The 19150-nt window shown below is 42.4% G+C and overlaps 2 protein-coding genes across 4 annotated transcripts in view; one reads left to right on the plus strand and one right to left on the minus strand.

The window, feature by feature from the left end:
- The window catches only part of Syn (synapsin), a 56399-nt gene that overhangs the window by 9165 nt on the left and 28084 nt on the right, over positions 1-19150 (plus strand). The window lies entirely within an intron of this gene.
- Positions 1-19150, minus strand: part of Timp (Tissue inhibitor of metalloproteases) — a 33874-nt gene that overhangs the window by 2363 nt on the left and 12361 nt on the right. Inside the window, exons 1-4 of one of the 2 annotated variants that reach the window (XM_076368041.1) lie at positions 14771-15207; positions 1045-1171; positions 354-439; positions 14-250 (exon numbers count right to left, since the gene is read on the minus strand). In XM_076368041.1, the coding sequence (XP_076224156.1) occupies positions 14-250; positions 354-439; positions 1045-1171 (450 nt within the window). In that variant the 5' untranslated portion in view covers positions 14771-15207. Of the gene's footprint in view, positions 1-13; positions 251-353; positions 440-1044; positions 1172-14770; positions 15208-19150 lie in introns of those variants that run through there. The other variant, XM_031985534.2, reaches the window with a different exon arrangement.

A 19150-nucleotide genomic window follows, 5' to 3' on the forward strand; every position in this document is an offset into this window, starting at 1 on the left:
ATTCCGAACTTACATCGCAGGCGCAGCCACGGTGGTAGAGTCCCCTGAATCCTCTCCGTTGTCTAGGCGGCACTTGTGACCACGGTATTGCCATTCCACAGATTGACAAATGTATCTGCCCCATCCTGATCGTACCGCCTATCACGTAGGTTTCGCTGACGTTCAAGCGAACGCCGCACAGGCTGTCGTCGGACGCGGTCCATAAAATCTCCTGCCTCGAGAAATTGACGGGATTCACGTTGCGCCATTCCTAATGAAACGTGTGATGGCGTTAGAATACGAGCACGGTCATAAAACAACATATGAAACGGCACCGGTCGTAAATATTGCGGAATTTCCATAGACATACGAACCTTGAAGACTTTATTGACTTTCACGTTGTAGGCAGTATGGTAGCCGTACACGGGGGGCTTCTCTCTTCGCACTCTCACCACAGCAACTGGAAGAACAAGTAGTGTTAAAGAAATGGAAATTCTGATTAATCCGTGGAAAGCAAGATCGGAGCTGACGTTTTGTTCGATATTTTTGGGGTATGTGGGTTAATCACGTTTGCATAGAATTTTTAATGAGGGAATATCATCGTATTCATATCAAAATTGAATAGATGGCATTAGACATGTAATTTCTTTAAATTATTCGTTGTAAATGTAAAGTAATACAGGACTACACCAGTGACAAGCAGTTATACATCTGAAAGTGACGCAGGACTGTGTCAGTGGTTGATAATGTGTTAATATATGAAAATATGCGAAAGGAGGCGGTGATTCGGCTGACAAATTGCGAACAAAGTTTTCCATTGTAAGCAATTGCTTTGCGAATCAGCTGCGACCGCCCACTGCGTCCCATGTGGGGGTGAAATATTGTGTAAGGGGATACCCAAGGGTCCTACGTCCAAGACGACACGTCAGTTGTTGATTTTATCATCAGATTGGCAGAGACAAAATGTACATCGATAAATTAACTGTTAGAGTCTGAAATTCTCTATCGATTGTTGAAGACTGAGAGAGTAGCTTCTCTAACGACATTCTTACGCAAAGTACTTACCATAATCTGAATAGCAGAACTGAGTCTGGGGGTGGTTTAACTTGCAACTGCACCCGACGACCCTCTGCACCGGAGCCAACGATAACGCGACTAGCAGGAAGTACGTCCAAAATGTTAACTGCCACATCTTGCAACAGAAAGAAACAAAATAACGTCAGTAGGGAGTCAAATAAACAAAACGTTCTACAGTAATTCATACGAATTCACATTTTGAATTTGAACATTTCAGCTGGATATAAAACAATAAGAAGAAATTGCGTCGCCATTGTTGAAGTTGCGCGTTCATTACGCAACCGTCGTTTGGCACAATGCGGTACACTACGAAACGCTCGGTCTAATAACAATAATTTCACAAAGATGCGCGCATTTGTTACCGTTACGTGACAACCCTGCTCGCGTACACAATGCGAGATAATTGAATCGTCGCGGAGCTCAGAGATACGCGAGAATTACGACGAGACAACGGGGACGTTAAACAAAATGATTCCAGGCCCGGTCAGGGGGTCCATTCATCTTCGAAATCCGATTACGCGTGTCCGAATGATTCAAGGCGGCCGTCACCTGTCGGATACTAGGAAATGTATAACTCTATTTAACGAACGCGGAACAAGCTCGTTAAGCCGAGAACGCGTGTTCCGCTCCTTTTTTTTCCTTTCCTTTCCTTCTCCCTCCTACTCCACCTCCTCCTCCACCACCTACTACCAGAAAAAAAAAACTACCGGACGCGCCGCGATGAATCACGTAATCCCTAAACAACTAATTTCAATTTGTCATTGGACCCGTCTAAATCTGGTATATCTCTGGCTGCCCACCTACGGGGCTCGTTAATGCAAATTTATTCGATCCTTCGCGCGCCGATGCAGAGTAGATTCGAATTTACGTGCGAATTCTGGGAGAAGGATTGATAAACAGCTGCTAACGATGCCGTGAATAAACGGAAGATTGCGCGGACGAAAGATCCGGCTACGTTGATATCGTCGCCACGATTATTAATCCCTTCGTTCACGTGTACGAAACTACCCTCGTAAGAGCTAGTTTATTACTAACAATTTACTCTATGAAAAATAAATGTAATTCATATAGTGAGCTTATTCTAAGAAGTAAACACGGCTAGCGAAGAAACAACACTTAAGTTTGATTTCAAATGAAACGTTTCTATTCGTGAAATTTAGTTTGAAATCTTCGCAGACATCTTCACTTTATATCTTTAAAGACTCTAGCTAGTTGCGTCTTGGAAGGAAGGAACGAAGAACGCTTTGGGGTTATCCAATGCTGGCGATGCCGTTTACCGAGTGAAAAGATATTTGAGATGTTTCCGTTCGCACCAATAACAAGAACCGCGGAAGTGTTCTAATCCGACCCAGTTTATCAACGTAAGCTGGACCGGATCTAAATATAGGTATAAAACGGTAACCAAAGTCGAACGCGGACCAGAAACGAGGCAGAGACGCCTAAAATACGGTATTGACGATGCGTTTCCATCGACTGCGAGAATAGTCCGGCACGGACGTGCAGTATCTAGGCGATTCTAACGGAACCTTCGACAGTCGCAGAGTTCGTGCCGGTAGCTGGACCTGGGATCGCACGAATTCTTGAATAGTGCATGAATCTCTGTCAATTCTGTTTGTCCTTAAGGCATTTCTTCGAAGCAGTTGTTACAACTAAATTTCGTTAATAATACTGGCATGCCAACTTCGAAAATAGTATACATCCTTAGAAGATCCGAGTGTATAACTGGGATACAATTGCGCACAATGATTTACATTAATCAGGAAACTAAGGAATCATGTTCTATTCGAAACGAAAAGATACAAATTCGCGATAGTAGTTAAAATTAGCAGCCGACACGTTGACCCTGTGGTCACCGATAACCGAAACTTCCAAATTACTAGAAAACAAAATGTCAAAATGTAATGTTTAGTTACTCGAGTATATACGTATATACTTATATGTATCGGTTACGATGAAAGAACTCGTTAATACTTATTTCTAACGCCATTTGCCTTTGTTGGGAAAGAATAACCAATATTATACAAAACGCTCAAAACTCTCGTGGACAACGATCCCTTTCTAATCTTGAAACCTCGAGCATCGTAATTCAAATCTTCCGACGTTGCGTTTCTCGGTTTGCGGATCGCTCGAGAACGCGGCTCGATCGCATTTACATGAAAAGGTGCTCGTGTAAACACTTTATCGCTGGAAACTGCCGCGGAATGCATTGTGCGTGTTAAATGATCGAGCTCGGCTTGTCAGCGGCCGGCCCGAGCGGCAACGACAGCGTCGCGAGTATCGGTGACAATGCATCACGCTTGAAAAGCTTCGGCCGCGAAGCGTAACGCGGGTGTCACCGGCATGTAACACGAGCACGCACGCTGGGGGCTCACGAGTTCGTGTGCGCACCCCGGTTCCGTGTAATAATCGCGCGAAATTCGCCCTCACTCCGAATTTATTCGTCCCCGTCGAACTCTGTTTTCACAAGCGACGATAAACATTCGTTTCGCGGCCGTTTCGGTAAATTTATTTCGACGGTGCGGCGTTCGGCCGGTGCCGGCAGCGCGTTCGGGCAAAGCGTGCGTTAATAATAAAGGCGATTCAACTGTATTGGAGCTCTTCGGGCTGTAAAACTGAACTGGTCGTAGACCGACGGTGATGAAATCTCGTTTCTGGCTACAGCCTGTGTATTTTACAATTCGCGTTCACGAATAGTTTCATTAAACCGCCCGACAGTTTGTAGGAGTAACTAGCGACTGCATGATACAAGGTATTTCAGATGATGCAGTAACACGCGCGTGTAATTATAGTCGGCGGAGTTTGTAATCGGTTTCGCGTTGTAAGGTATTATTAGAGTGTTCCTGGAAAAGTTCGATCGGTAGAAAAAATTCGCGAGCGTGTATCGTGCGTTTTGGAACGAAGGAAAAACACGCTGGGATGTGAGTCCTGTGTTTACGAAATCGAAGAGGCGGATTCAGCCTTGGCTACGCACGATCGTATCTTTTCCTGATCTATTTGATACCGTGGAATCGAATGGACTCTAGTTTCTTGTTTACAAACATTCGCACCTTGAGAAGGAGATCCTGAATATATTTTCTCCGGCTGCTGCGTGTGTTGCTGTATTCGCATGAAATACTGCAGGAAAGAGGAATATAAAAACATGAATCTTATGACACTTGTAAATATTCAAAACATAAATTTCGCACGGAATGATTTTGTCAGACTCGAAACGTATGCAGTATCGTGACGCCGATTTTCTGTGGTAATATCGTAACTCGAAATCGATTATTGATAATCGGAGCCTATTAAATTAGGACAAAGGAATTCAAGGATCGTTAACGTAACCACGATTGTTGTTACGAACAAAAGAATCTGCTTACATCACTTGACGATATAATTTCTCTTGGCAATATCATTGGAAAGAAACTTATTAATCTCCTTTTCAATATACCACGGATATTAAGGAGACTATTAACAGATAATCCGGTAGGCAAAGCGTTGAAGGATTAAAGTTTCTTCCGCAAGTCCCAACACGTTCACGCTGTTGGATTAAAATCACCGTTCATAATGTCCGTAGAAAAGGATTCCACAGATGAGGGGGGCAGTCCGCAACCGGTGCAACTCATGTAAAAAAGGAAAAGGAACATCCGTGCAATTATGCGGGAGATTCGCGGCGCCCGCACCCACGATGATACCAGCGATATTCTCACATGGCATTCGTCCGATGCACTTCATGCATCATCATGCAAAACGGATTGATTGGCCGGCTGATGTCATAGGCAGCTACGCGTCTCGCATTACTTTTATTTCCGCTCCCGACAATAAACACACCGATGGCCCGTGAACCTCGGTTCACGCCTCGTGACGCATCCCTGCGATCAGTATCTCCTCTTTTTTCCCCCCCTTTCGGACGATTCCACGCTACTTCTTTTTTTTTGTATCGAGTTTTATACCGCATCAACTACTCGTGGTTATTAGCTGCATCTCTGGTATTTTATATCTTGTTCCCTTGGCTTGTTTGTTTCAGAAATTTTATTATCTTTCTTCGTGTTTTATCGACCGGTTAACACTTGCCTCGCGACGCTGCTATCTCCCAATGTTCTCCATCGATTTTCTGTATTTCTGGCAGCGGATAATAATATGTTCAACTATAAGTGGGGCGCCGCGAGTTTCACATTTCGGTGGTTCTTTTCGTTCCATTAACGCCGATGAGTGCCAAACCGGAGCCCATAAAAATCCCGTAAAGTCCGGGCGATTTATTCACTGGAACGATGGACTCGAAAGTTTGAGTTTACCGACGCGATTGCTGTATCGGGTTTATTGTGTCCTATAAATCATAGACAATTTGCTTCGTTCAATATATCGATGTAGAATCAAATTTTTATATCTATTTTTATAAAAGTGATCGTTCCACGCACGTACCTCTGATACGGAGCTGAAAGTATTAAACAATCGTATTGAGATCACTTACTCTGTACCGCGAAAATCATCGTACTATATTTTCATATTTATATTTACAATTTAATAATAATTTCATATTAAATTATTCCAACCATTTAATAACATCTTTAATTTCATCCACTAATCCTGTGAACTTTTCTTCCATTTCACTAATTTCATGCTGATTTCGTTGAAATCCGCGGTTCTATGTCAATTCGTTACGAACGTCAGGATTTATTTCCCTGCAAAGTCAAGATACGGTCGACGGCGATTTACCTGACGCAGTATACCCGTAATCGCCCGTTTAATCGGCTTCCGCGAAATGCGTACATCGCGTCGACGTACTTAATGCGCGTCTCGACCTAGTCCCAGGCGAATGTTGCGTGGTAGCATGGAAAGCGGATTCGATTTCCACGTGGTCCACTTTACTCGCTCGCCACTGATGATATACCGCGGGTCAGGTGCAGCAGGACGTGACCTTTGAACGACATGAAAAGTGAAAGAAAAAGCCGCATGAATTACGGTGGTTATTATGGGCGAGCCATAATCCAGACCTTGGCAAACTTAATTTCAGAAAAAGAAAGTGAATCTCAGTATTCCTCTCTGCTTCTTTTATAGTTTGTTTACAGATCGATCGAAGGTCGCGACGTAAGGTCAATCTTCATCACAGACGACACTTCCTCGTTGATATTTACATACAGAAACGGAAAAACGCAAAGGCAATCGATAACCGGGCGACTTTTTCGAGTGAATCTTTTTTCACTGTCAATATCAAATGAATTGTCGACTTCGTACCGGTCCCGCAACTCTATAGATTACATAAAACGATCTTATCTCCGGCCAGCAAAAAATTAAGAGATTCGGCAGCTGTTCCTTTAAGCATGTACTTTCTTCTTGCTCTCCGAATGTCCATAATTTTTCATTCTTTCCGTTGGCAACCGAACGAACGTAAAAATGTCCTGAGTTTTACTGCTGTCGAATAAGGGCCCCATTATCGTCCTGTGTTTGCAAAATGAGCAACCGCGAGAGCGCACGCCCAGCCCCGCGTACAATGTACAGAGTAATTTACGATCGATAATTCCTGTCTGAAACGGAGATTTGTGATTGCGCGGATGTAAATAAGTGTGCAAGGCTACGCCAATTAACCTTAAACTCCGAATAAGATCGTACACGAGACACGGGGAGCCGGTAAACGCGAACGAGCGCCGGCCCATGTATGCCGCGTTCCACCACATACTTATGGTAATATAACACGGCCGTGCGTATAAGTGCGATATTATAACTCTCCCACACTTTTCTCGCACCTAGCGTAACCGAAGTTACAAGGCTTACGATAACTCACTGCTAGGCGTTCCCCGTGAATCACGATTTATCGTCAGTCCTTACGATAATGGTGCGAAACTTTTTGGTCGATCCTCTGGTACAAAGAAACAAAAATCCCTTATAAAAAGGTAAATTGAACATCGACCTCTTTAATACTGGAAAATAAGAAAACTACGTATGCGCCGACCTTATATTATTCGAATAACGAAAGTCTTTAATCGCAGCTTTCGTTTCAAAAAGAGAAATCTCGACGTTTATTTAGCGACATTCATCCTTGAAGAATTGAAACTCTTACAGCCATGCTTATAGAACAATTGTATTCTAATTGCTGATACGCTTGCATGATAGAAGGTTATCAAAAATGTAGAGTTAAGTAAATTCTGAAAAACGCGATACATCCAAATGCTGTTAAAAAGGTCTATCAAGATAGTACACGAAGCATTCGTTTATAGTCGTTCGAATTATGTACATTAGGAAAATCCCACGGTCCTTCTTATCGTTCGCGTTCGTCCAAAATCAATTCCTAATTGAATGTCAATATCACCCTAGATATCGTCGTAGAGCTTTCAAGGAATCCACCTTCGAGAAAGCATCATCTAAGATGTTCGACAGACGGACACGTTGAGCGTACCTTGCATAATCATTCAATTAGAGTCAGCAGCAGCGCCGATTCAGTGTTGTTCCCTTATCGGGAGCATTAAAATCACACACCGGACCCGTCGCCACGTGACTTTACGTAACTTCATAAATGCGCGCGCGAATTTATCGCGGCGTACTGGCGAAAGGAGTATTTCACGTTCTCCCTGTCGTAACGTTTATCGCTTTTGTATATCTTCATTAATGCCCGAGGATCGGAATGATATTGCATGTAAAGCGTCGTCGCGCTGCCCATAAAACGGCGAAACGCTACCGCTGTTGTATATACAGGGTGAGCCCTGTGACCTGACGTTCTCGAATAACTCGGAAATCATTCGTCGTAAGAAAAATGTTACGAACGAAAATTTCGGAACACCTTAGCACTAGGGATACTATTACGAAAGATATTACAGACACTAAACAGTCTCAAGTTGATAATTAATATCTTCCAAGACTATGTTTACAAACACTGCCATCGTGAATCATGTTACAGTCATGCATTCATTTTTAGACGTTACTTTAACAGTTTCTTACGTACAAATACTCTATTCGAATTCTATTAAAAAATATGAATCTGATCTGCGTAACTCGATAAAAAGCGAAGGAACAAAAAGAAACTGTTCACAGTGCTGCATTCCACTTGGAGATGGAACCTTCGTTAAAAACATTTTCCAGAATAGTTTTCGAATTATTCGCAGGCGACGCGTTGTAAGGGTCACCCAGTATAGTATATAATATCGACGATACCTTTCGCGCAGCGTGTATCAAAAGTCTCGACCGAGATTTCTGTCTCTCTCCGGCTCGCTTGGACGCCGGAGACTTTTCAGCTGCGACGAATGGAAGCCGAATATTCGGGGTAACGTCGCGTATCACTTCACGGCACGCGGATTCGTCAAAGGAGCATCATAACGCGCGACGTCGAAGTGCACTATCCGTGATTGCGGCGCGCTAATGCGTCCACCCGGGATCTTTTTCTACCTACGTGTCTACTTTCTCCCGCCTAGCGCGCTTTCATTTGCTGGTTCCATTACAACTAGCTGCCCGGTCTATTACAAGCGGTGCATTTGCGACTGCATCGTTATATTTACGCGCGATCGAATAAATTATCCGCCCGTTGTCATTTCGCGCGCAGGTATACGCATGGACGTTCAGAATTAGAATTGACGTTCCCGGATCGCGCGTTTTAGAGTACGGTTTCACGTTCGATGACTCGTCCGGCGCAGACCGTTTGAAATTTCAGACAGGGAAATTTTATGAACGGGCCGCGCGATAAATGCGCAAGCGTCGAATCTTATTTCGCTCGTGAAACGTGAATTTTTCTCGGCCAGTTGCAAACGTTTCATTTTTTACGTTTGCGTTCGAATGTATTGTAGTTGAGTATTCGTGATGGTGACACAGTGTATGGAAACTTTAGTAGATCGTTGGAAGCACTGCTGGAATGGTTTGCGTTCAATATGAATCGGAGATATGTTTGGTAAAATACTGACTCTGTGTTGTTGTATATTTTTCTATTATTTCTGGTTTAACTCTTCGCACAATAGCTATTAAAAATCCAATGTTAATGAGACGCGCGTAGTTGGAAATAAAATGTGCCGCGAGAAAGTGTAATTAACCTATTTTGGATCTAGTGGAACGACGTTATGCTGTTCTTGAAAGAAGATAGTATATTGCGCCTGTTGAATAAATTAGGAACATGTTTTATGCTCGAACTTACAAAAGAACAGTAACCGTTTTAAGAGCAATCATAAACAGTTAGACAAACATAAAACATTAAGGAACCTGCGTGAAAGTACAGAGGTATTTGAGTATTATAGAATAATCCTTCAGTTAATCGGGCCAATTTACCAAAGGAAACTGGCTCACGGATAAATCGGATAATTGAAAAGAAATACTAACTTTGCGAGTTTCTAGGAAACTTCTCGAGAACCGAGACAACTGAAACCACTATAAACTACCGTCTTACACTAGACATTCTTCTAATTGTTTACGATCTTCAGTAGGCGGATTTACGCGTCCATTAGAACGCGTTCCCGGTAGGTTCTTGAGGTCCTGTATCACTTCACAACTAGCATCAGAGCACAGTGATATCATATACCCGGCGAGACTGGAGCTTCGAGTCAGCAATTCTATGCCAGAGTTGAACATTACTGGAATTGTTTCGAATAAATATTTATCTTAAACAGATAAACGTATGGATTTATATTAAACGAGTGTTTTATCCAGAATATAATTGCTCATTATTCAAAGTGAATTATACCACCTATTCGTCCATTCAATTTCTTTCCATTCCGTTATATATAAATTATTCAAACAACGATGCGAATAAATTCTCCGTTTATATTTAGTTTCGAAATAGCGTCTTTGTGAGATAGCATTAACGACTATGAAATCCGAAGAATATATTTTTTAAGCATTTTAAAAAAAGATTAACTTTTCAAAGTCACTTCGTGATTATTCCTCGATCGATAAGATATTCATTACCATCAAATACAAATTTCAATTAAAATTTTCTTCGTCGTTCGTATATTTTATCCCGAACGCTGTTCACCGCTACAGAGTTTTTATCAGAGAGAAACGAGGCACATTGACGCACTGCGCAACGTCCGACGTGAAATCAACCCGAATCCCCAGGAACCGAAGAGCTCTCTACGCAATTCGTCGGGCATGAATTCTCCAAGCTGTCCGAATGCTGACATTTTTATCGGAAGCAGGCGTCCGGTTTCGTGAGCCGATCTCGCGAGTGGAGGGGGCGTGGAACAAAACCTGTTCAATTAACATTTTCTCACCGTGGCAAAGAGAAAGAAAATTAGCAACGGCAGAGCGCGCATGCCATCGCCGGTGTATAAGAGGATATTATTTATTGTCTAGCGAGAGGATGATTGGAACCGAGTTCCTCCGAGACCCACCTGCCTATCGACGAATTCCTATAACTTTATTTATTGCTAACCGATCACCGACTTAACCAACCGTGACGAAACGAATGCTCAAAGGCGCGGTTAACCATTCTCAAATAAATACGCGGCAATTGGCTAACGATGTAAAGATAGCCAGCAATGAATCAATTGATTACAGAACGCGCAAGTGAATTATTCCTCGGGGATGAAAGCTGATGTATCGATGTTAGCGAATTTATTTCAAAGCTGAACCCAACGAACACAAACACGTCGAAACGAAAACAATTTCAGGTTCCTGTTAACGCAGCTGGATTTCGTTACCGCCGGATTCTAATTGCCCCTAGAATTCTCAGATTTCGCCGGGATTTGTTTTATTTCGCCGATGAAACAAATATCGCGGCGGACTGAGCAGCTTCTTCCACCAGCCTTGAGCACTTTACACGCACCGAACAGCATCAATAAATAGAAAAGCCGAGGGTCATCGCTGCGAATCGATTGAACGAAGAGACTCACGAAATAGTCTCGCTTAAAATCGAACTTCGAATTTGTTTCTCTTGGTTCGATTTTGCAAAGGGAATTCCTTCGCGGAATAATTCTGCTTAGAATCTTCATGTGAACTTCTTTTGATTTTGTTCCCCGGTGTTCATCGAATTCGTTTGATCCACCGACGTCGAGTAGCCGGATGATTTTATTATCGTGTTAATAACCGTGGCGACTTTGAGCGCCGGCGCGGCTCTCCGACAAACACCGACGAAACAGGGAACCTGTTGAAACGTGAATTCTGATCGTGACGATACTCGAGGCGGCAAATTGCACCGCAGGATCTATTAGAATGCATAACGAACCGTATCTCGTTAAGGGTAATAACAACCCTTTAACAGCACGGGGCAATATTAGGCTTCCGCAGGAAGCGGATAGTCACGGGGAAGAATTTATTGGGAATCGAGCAAGCGGCGCGTATATTTCGACGACGCTCCATTGTTGATGCCGGCAACATCGACGCAGTATTTTACTCGAGTACCGTTTTCGTCAGGGCTCGTTTGCATATTCATTAATCCTGCGCTACCTGTTCTATAAACCGGAGGCGAGATGCGTGGCCCGGATGCATTTATCGAATGAATTTGCGCCTAACCATCGTTGACGTGATACAACGAGTCATTTTTATCATCGATTCGCTGGACACATCGAACCACGTGAAACATATTTTGTTGATTAACAATAGAGATGGGTCAAAGTTGTTCTTTGACATTATAACTTATAAGAAGATATTTTAAGCCTATTTAAGTGGTCAATAGTTCTAACGTTAGAAATGTGAGAGAATATCAGTCTTTTTGTACTATAAAAGACAATTTGTTAATATTAATAATTTTTATCTTCGATTTTTGTAAAGAGAACGATTACAATGGGTGCTTGAAAACGACAAATATTTCTGAATGAAAACGGAACTCAAACAGTCGTAAAACATTGTATCAAAATGTCTTTTTATCTTGTTTTCGTTTTTAGACTGTGATCTCATTAAGCGATGATGAAGTGTTTGTGCACGGTAATGCAGATTTAAGCCGCGGAACGTTATTCAAGGAATCGTTTCGCTCGTAACAGTGACTCACTATTTGTTTACGTCGTTGTTATTGTCGACATGTGTCACTTTTTCTGAAATATTCATCCATTTTCGGCATAGTTAACGCCGACGAGTATATTCTCTACCATCCGATTCACTGAAGTGTATACAAATGGTGTGGTTGAGATAACGGAGTATTGGTTTAAGTGACGTCCGATGAAACTGTGTGCAAATAATCGCGATACTACTGTCACTAGCTCCAGTGTATGCGAACAAATCTTTAACCAATAAGATTATTCAATTGATGATGAAACCGTCCGGTGATTTTTACGCTGGGATGTAAAAATGACGGTGATAACTTGTTTGACATCGAGAGATGAAACAAGTATAAAACGAGTAATATTTCAAACAACTGACATTCGAATAGCTGATGTTGTCACAATTTCCACATGGAAACTACTGACTTTTCTAAATTGAATATCGACTACATTTTTATCCGCATTTTTACAAACATCGTATTACACTTTAACAATTTTCTGCAGATGATTAGGAGAACGATGCAATTCTACTGTAAACTGAACAATCCCCTTCGTAAGTTACTAACGTTTTAAACACCACTTTAACCTCCATTTTTCATGTAACTATACGTCAGGTTATTGTATGAAATTTTGAATCCAACCTCCCTGATTTGCATATTCCTCCAACACTGCCCGGCAAACATTCAATTAGTGTACAGATCTAACGAACTCGGGAGAACTATATACTTAAAACATCATTTTTACTGGCATTCATAGATCCTTGCGTGAATGCTAATTCGTCGAGCGTGAAATTGCCATGCGTATAATAGGCGGCGAGGAATCGGAGCGATGTAATTTTCATGCGAGCTCGACGGGAGTCGCGACTGACACGGCGTTTACGTGGCCGGCAATTAGCGCCTTTCATAATCAGTCATGCTAAACACCGTACACAGGTTTCCAAACATGGCGCTAATGATATAATCTATTAACAAATCCCATCTGCAACCGTTTTTTTTTATCCAATCGACCGCTTTCGAGTCAACGGGCTCTAATTGGAAACAAAAAGGAAAGAGGGAAAAGTAAAAAAAGAAAAGACCTCGCGGATGCATAATCCTTGAAAGATCGATTTAAAAATATTTTCACATTTATATTCGTTAATGCGTCCCGTGCAAAGCTACGAAAAATTTAATCTACACATTATAAGATACGATTCCGGTCGTAGAATATACGTATAAACATTAAACAAGATTATTCAAAAATTCCGGCTGTAAAATCAGTCGATAAGATGTATGCGCAAATCCTGGAACCGGTTACGCAAACGAAATAAGCGTACATATCAAATATTATATATTGACAGCTGTGCAGCCGGGTATCAACTTCAAGGTTCCGCGTATAAATTCTCCGATTGATCCCGTTGCAGCTTTCTTCGCTTTTTCATACACTTCTCGGCACTAAAACATTTTATTCCCCCCCTTTTTCAGATAAAAGCGTATATATCAAACTTCATTCGGTTTAACGACGTCAACAGAACCTACCTTGAAAAATTCGAGTCTCTTAATCCGAATTTCGACTGACCAAAGTAAGAAATATCATCCGAATAATCGAATATTTATGCGGGTACGAGCGTTCGAGGCTCCCTTCGCCCAAAGTTTCGTGTAAGTACAGCGTCGCGTTCGGTTCGAGCTGCGGTAACGAAGAGGGAACCGGAGAAGGTCTTGATCGAAGAATTATCAGCCGGACAGTTACTACCTTTGCCAGTACATAAATCGATATCGTTATTCCAAGATTTAGCGGTGATAGATTCGACGCGGTTTATCGGCCTCCTAAATCGGTATTGATCTTGCTCATTAGAGGGTAACAGCTTGGATACATTTAGGCTATCGTGTGCTAAACACGTGCACGCCGGAGGAGCAGGAAACGAGGAGACGAAGCGGAAAAGTTTCCACCAGAAACAGTCAGATCATTATGCGTTTCGATCGCGGGTAGAAGATCGCGAACACGAGCGTCGCCCGGACAAGTATTAATTATACGATCGATCCATCAGAGGCTAATGAAAAATCGCGCGAACTCGAATGGCACGTTTAAAGTTCGTGTTCCGCGCGGCGATAAACTGATAACGTAACGCAAATAATTTCCATTTTCCGAGTCATTTGCGAGAAGCAGCGTCGCCGATTAGGGAGCCTGAAAGACCCGTTGTTGTGACGGTGTGCGATCTCGCGGCGAGTGTTGCAAATTGATAATCGCGACCAGCGTAATGACGCGCTCACGTTTCTACGTGTCGTATGAAACGTGCACGGAAGACAACGCGTCCCTTGAGCGAGTCCGTGAGACACGTTTACACTTGGCTCATTTATCGTTATTATCTCTCATTGATGTCGAGCTAAACGGTTCCGCGAAATTTCGTTAGACAACTTTGTTATCAACCTGCATCGGGAGAAATTTTATTCCAACAGATGAGAGACAAGTGTAAACATTAAAACGTCACCTTTTATGCTGTGTATTTAAACAGTTATTTATCTAACGTATGTTTGCAATGATCGGAGTAAACGAAGATGATTTATTTGAACTAAACGGAACGAAGTAGTACTTGCAACATTCGTCCGAGACAGTGATTATTCGAAGTTAATATAAAATTCGGAACGTACGCGTCACGCGCGATACATTCTGCGAACACGTTCCGCATTGCAAAAGGAAACGCGGCGCAAAACAAATAAACAGAACGTCTACGAACAAGGAAAGTGACTTTCGACGTGACTGCGCATAAGTTGACGGTCATCGGTTGCAGATGCTTGCCGCATTCCTGCGGCATTGCAACCTTTGGCGAGACAACTCGCTAGCATCAATTAAATTGAACTGGATCAACTTACTCTAGTTTCCCGGGAGGGAACGTTCGCTGCAAGACGTTTGTCCACGGTTCTACTGAATATCTCGCTCGACCGACGAGAGAACGCGACCGGCAAAAATAAAAAAAAAACAGTACCACAGAAACTGGAACGTATTCACTTTAATCACATAATCGAGTTTATCAGAACGAAAGGAACTTTTGTCGAATTGTCGGTTTAAATGGACAAATTCGAAAGAATGGCTCAAATGTCAAAATTGGCGCGCGACAGGTCCGCGGACGTCAGAACACTGCCATTCGGGTCGAACTCGCGACGAGGATTGAACGGTGACGAGGAACGAGCCTCGAAGATCGTACACGGCCGGCTCCAAAAATAAAAATTCGCGCGCCGGTTAGCAGAGCGTAGCAGGTGGAAGCTTCTAAGACGCGCGTCAAAGCAGGACTGCCCCAGTTCCATCGTATTACTGCTATTATATTCCGCGCGGCAGCATCCGTACGTGCGTGTACGCATGAGCTCTGAGCTCATACGCCGCAACGCGCGAAACGTTCGTTCGCCATAACGCGGCGCGGCGCGCCGTGTGCGCCGAAAAAGGAACAGGGAGCCGGCGGAGTGTATCGGACGCGATTAATCATAAATTTGGACGTTGCGTCATGTTCGCCGGCTCGGAAGTGTAGCCGACGACCGGATGATTACGTCGATTCTTTGCGGTAAAGACGACGGATCGGTGCATGCCTTCGCCATCTTGTTTGCCATTAATTTGTCTCTTGTTGTCTATGACAATATTAGCTTTCATACATCAATTTTCACTCCCTTTGATGTTTCTCGTCGGTTCCTTCGTGACGCTACATGGGAAATTAAGCTCGCCGTTTCCTTTTTTTAATGAATTTTTAATGAACTTTTAATTGAATAGTCTTCGTAGTCGGAGGACTTCTGTAGATTAATATCGAGTAATCAGTGAAATTATGAAGGTACTTCCGTAGGAATTATTAAATGAATATATTTGTGCATTTGTTGCTGTGAAAATTGTAGAAAGTTCTTAGTAAAGACATTTTTATTTAGAAAAGTTTGCGGAACGGACACTTTTTATGGTTGGTGGATTCATTAGTGCCAAAGATAATGAAGGGACTTTATCAGATGAAAGTACCAAGGATATAGACACGAATGTGTCCGTTTCCGTAGAAAGGAGTAATTAAAGTGTGAATTTTCGTTCTCTCTGTAATTCCGGAACGTTTGCTATGAAAGTGTATGCACCTCTCGGAGAAACGCATTTATAAACACAATGACTATGTGGAAACGTGTTGCGCCGAGCATGTTTTAATTGTACACGTTAAAGTTAGCTTTTGCTTTCACGGTGAAAGTGAGAAATCTGTCAGAACATGAATTTTACTATTCCATCGACAAAGATGTCGAGAGAATTTCTCAAAAAAATAACTCGGATATATTAACATTGAATAAGTAATATACGTATGGCAGTAAACAGATGAACGATCACATGGCACTACTGACACAGATATTCTTAAATCACGGTATAACCAAGAAACATTCTCAAGACTATGTTTTCAAGAGAATCAACTTCGTAAGTTTGCGAGACAGCCAACCATTACACGAAGTAGAAATGGTAAGTCATGATCGGACGTGCTAGCCGATTCCTATTCAGTAGCACGATACATATTCAAACGCGATTATCTCACAGGCGAAATATCATACCAAAATGTGTTGTTCCACGTTCTTTATCTGTATTCCCGTATAAATTCAGCTTTTTACCTCTTACACCGGGATTTCGAGAACACATTGTATGTCGGCTTATGCAAAGCAGAAAATTATGAAAATATTCACGCGACGGCCGTATCGAACGTGCCATCTCTGTAGCATTTACACTCAAACGGTACAAGGAAAAAAGGAATTCCGTTTGCAGTATCAATCGGCCGCATCTCGGCCCTCATGCTTATTTCTGACAGTAGGAACAGACGCAACGACAAGTCCTTTAATTACGCGGACGGATATCCATGCAACTGTCCGCTACGATTACTCGATTAATCATGAATTCGGACGTGACGTCGTGTACCCTCATTACCATGCACGAAAACGCGCGCCGGTCGTATCTCGTCGCGTGTTTAATTCTGAAACGGTGCGAACGGCGCCGGGATTCAATTCGCGGGACCTCGATATCCATACGAAAAAGAAATCAACGGAGACCCAACGCGGCCTCCAGCTGATTGCCAACGTATTTTTTGTAATTTGCGTGGTCGCGTAATCTCTTTTAGGCGATCCCGCTATTATTAATTGCATACGCAACGTTGCAATTACGGCGAATGTCGCTGCACCGCGATATTCGTTGGTCACTCGCAAAGGAAATGCGCTGAGTATTACTTCTGTACACCGTTACCAGATTGTGAGATTTAATGAATATTTAGAGTACTTTAAATGGAAATGTTCAACCTTCTTCTTAAGCAGTTCTGATAAATTTAAATAATAATTTTAAGAATTAATAGTCATTTAGAGTAATTCAAATAGATTTATTAAAATTTCTTCTTAAATAATTCTACTAAACTTAAGAAGGTATACATTTTGTATTACTTTCGCTTATTCTCCATTTTCCAACGAGGAAATTAGTAGACTCAAAGTAAAGCTATCGAAAATAACGTGCGGTCATTTGTCTGTTAATACCTATGAATGGCAACGCACGTTTATACTGTCGTGCTATTTTAACAAAGTTTGGGCTACCTAAGCTTAGGTTAAAGGCTGGAAACGTGCAACAGCTTTTATCTGCAGCCTAGCTAATTCGGGAGGAAAACCTGTTTCGAAGTTCTAGTGAGCCAATACGTTCGAGCGGGTGAGAATTAGAAAAGTGTATTTAATGTACTATATAAGTAAACGTAAACAACTGTTTCCAAAGTGAATCATTCTACCCGAAAGTAATTAAGCAGATCACATTGATTTGTGCAGGGTTGTGACCCCATTCTTGGACGTTGCACCGAATCATTTCATTTCTCCAGTTCAATATTATTTTTAATGTACACCGTGATCGAATCTCTCTTTACATTCAAACAATTTTACGTTCAAACCCCTTCGCAGCTGTATTTGAAACTAATCGAAAATCTAAATTTCCATCCGGTTGCCATTACTGAACAGTCACCTATTACACCCAAGAAACATGCGAACGTTTCAATTTTGAAATAGAGGTTGTATCTAAATCAGTATCGGTTTCCAGTCGAAAAATTCCGTTGAACGCAACACTCCGGACAATTGATAATGTACCGTGTTGTATAAATCTTCGGTCGTTCTGTTTTTACGATCCTGCGATGCGATTAAGTTGTAGGACGGGTTTGAAACTCTCTCGCGGCCACGAAGAAAACGAAGTGTGACTAATAGCGACTCGTGTCCTGTTGTGTCTAGCCCGAGTAATTACGTAAATCGACGAATCAAGAACAGAAACGTCTATCGTCGGCCGGTTGACGCCTTGCGGCGACATTCGGCCACTTTGTCGTACAACGTTCCGTTCATTTCCCTCTTTTTTTTCTTTCTCGACGAGGAAAGATCGAGGGAGAACTAGAGAGCGCGCGTATCCGTCGGGGCCGTTGACTGTGCGTGCCGTATCGTGGGTTTACGATATCAATGCGTCAATCGCTATTGGCTACGTCGCGGCAGGACGCTGTAAGTCTACGTTGCCCGCGGTAGCATAAAACTACTTGACAGGAAATTAACTTTCAGAACCTTCGCTTCTCGTTCACTCGCGAATTCGAGCGGACTGATTCATTGCCACATAGTAGACGTTTATGCAAATTCTGATATTTATAGATCGAAGTCCGCGGACACATGACAATAAAAATCATTATTTCCAAACGGCGAATAAAGCGATACTAAATTGAGCTGTATCTGAATACGCGGCGTCTAATGGGGAATTAAATTAAACTTTCATTATCAATTTTTCTTACGCGTCGCTTGAGTATCACCTATCAACAGATACAAACTATGGCGAGCTCACTTCGCGAAGCAGTAGGTTTTCGTTTGATCCTTCAAGATTTCGCAACGGTCGACGTAACGTGAAAACCTGGTTTAATTATCGAGTCGGTTTAAATCAGCGCGAGCATAAAATTCGTGTGAACAAACAATTACTTTAGGATATACAGCTCGAGTTCGATAAGAATCGTATGATTACGAGAATCGTGCATATTACGCCCTTCAGTGCGCCGCAATAAATATCTCAACTATAATCACAGGTTGTTCATGACCTTACGTCTCAAGATGTCGGTTGAAAAGAGTCAGCGTTCCAGACGCTCGCGTCCGGGGCATGTTGTAATGGCCGGTTGAGCGGACAATCGGAGATTTCCGACGACAACGAAATTCGAAGCGACTGCGGGTTCATTATGGTAATCGGGGGAATTAAGGTAATCGTTCGCGCAA

This window comes from Nomia melanderi, chromosome 5 (assembly GCF_051020985.1).
Source record: "Nomia melanderi isolate GNS246 chromosome 5, iyNomMela1, whole genome shotgun sequence".
NCBI classification, from domain to species: domain Eukaryota; kingdom Metazoa; phylum Arthropoda; class Insecta; order Hymenoptera; family Halictidae; genus Nomia; species Nomia melanderi.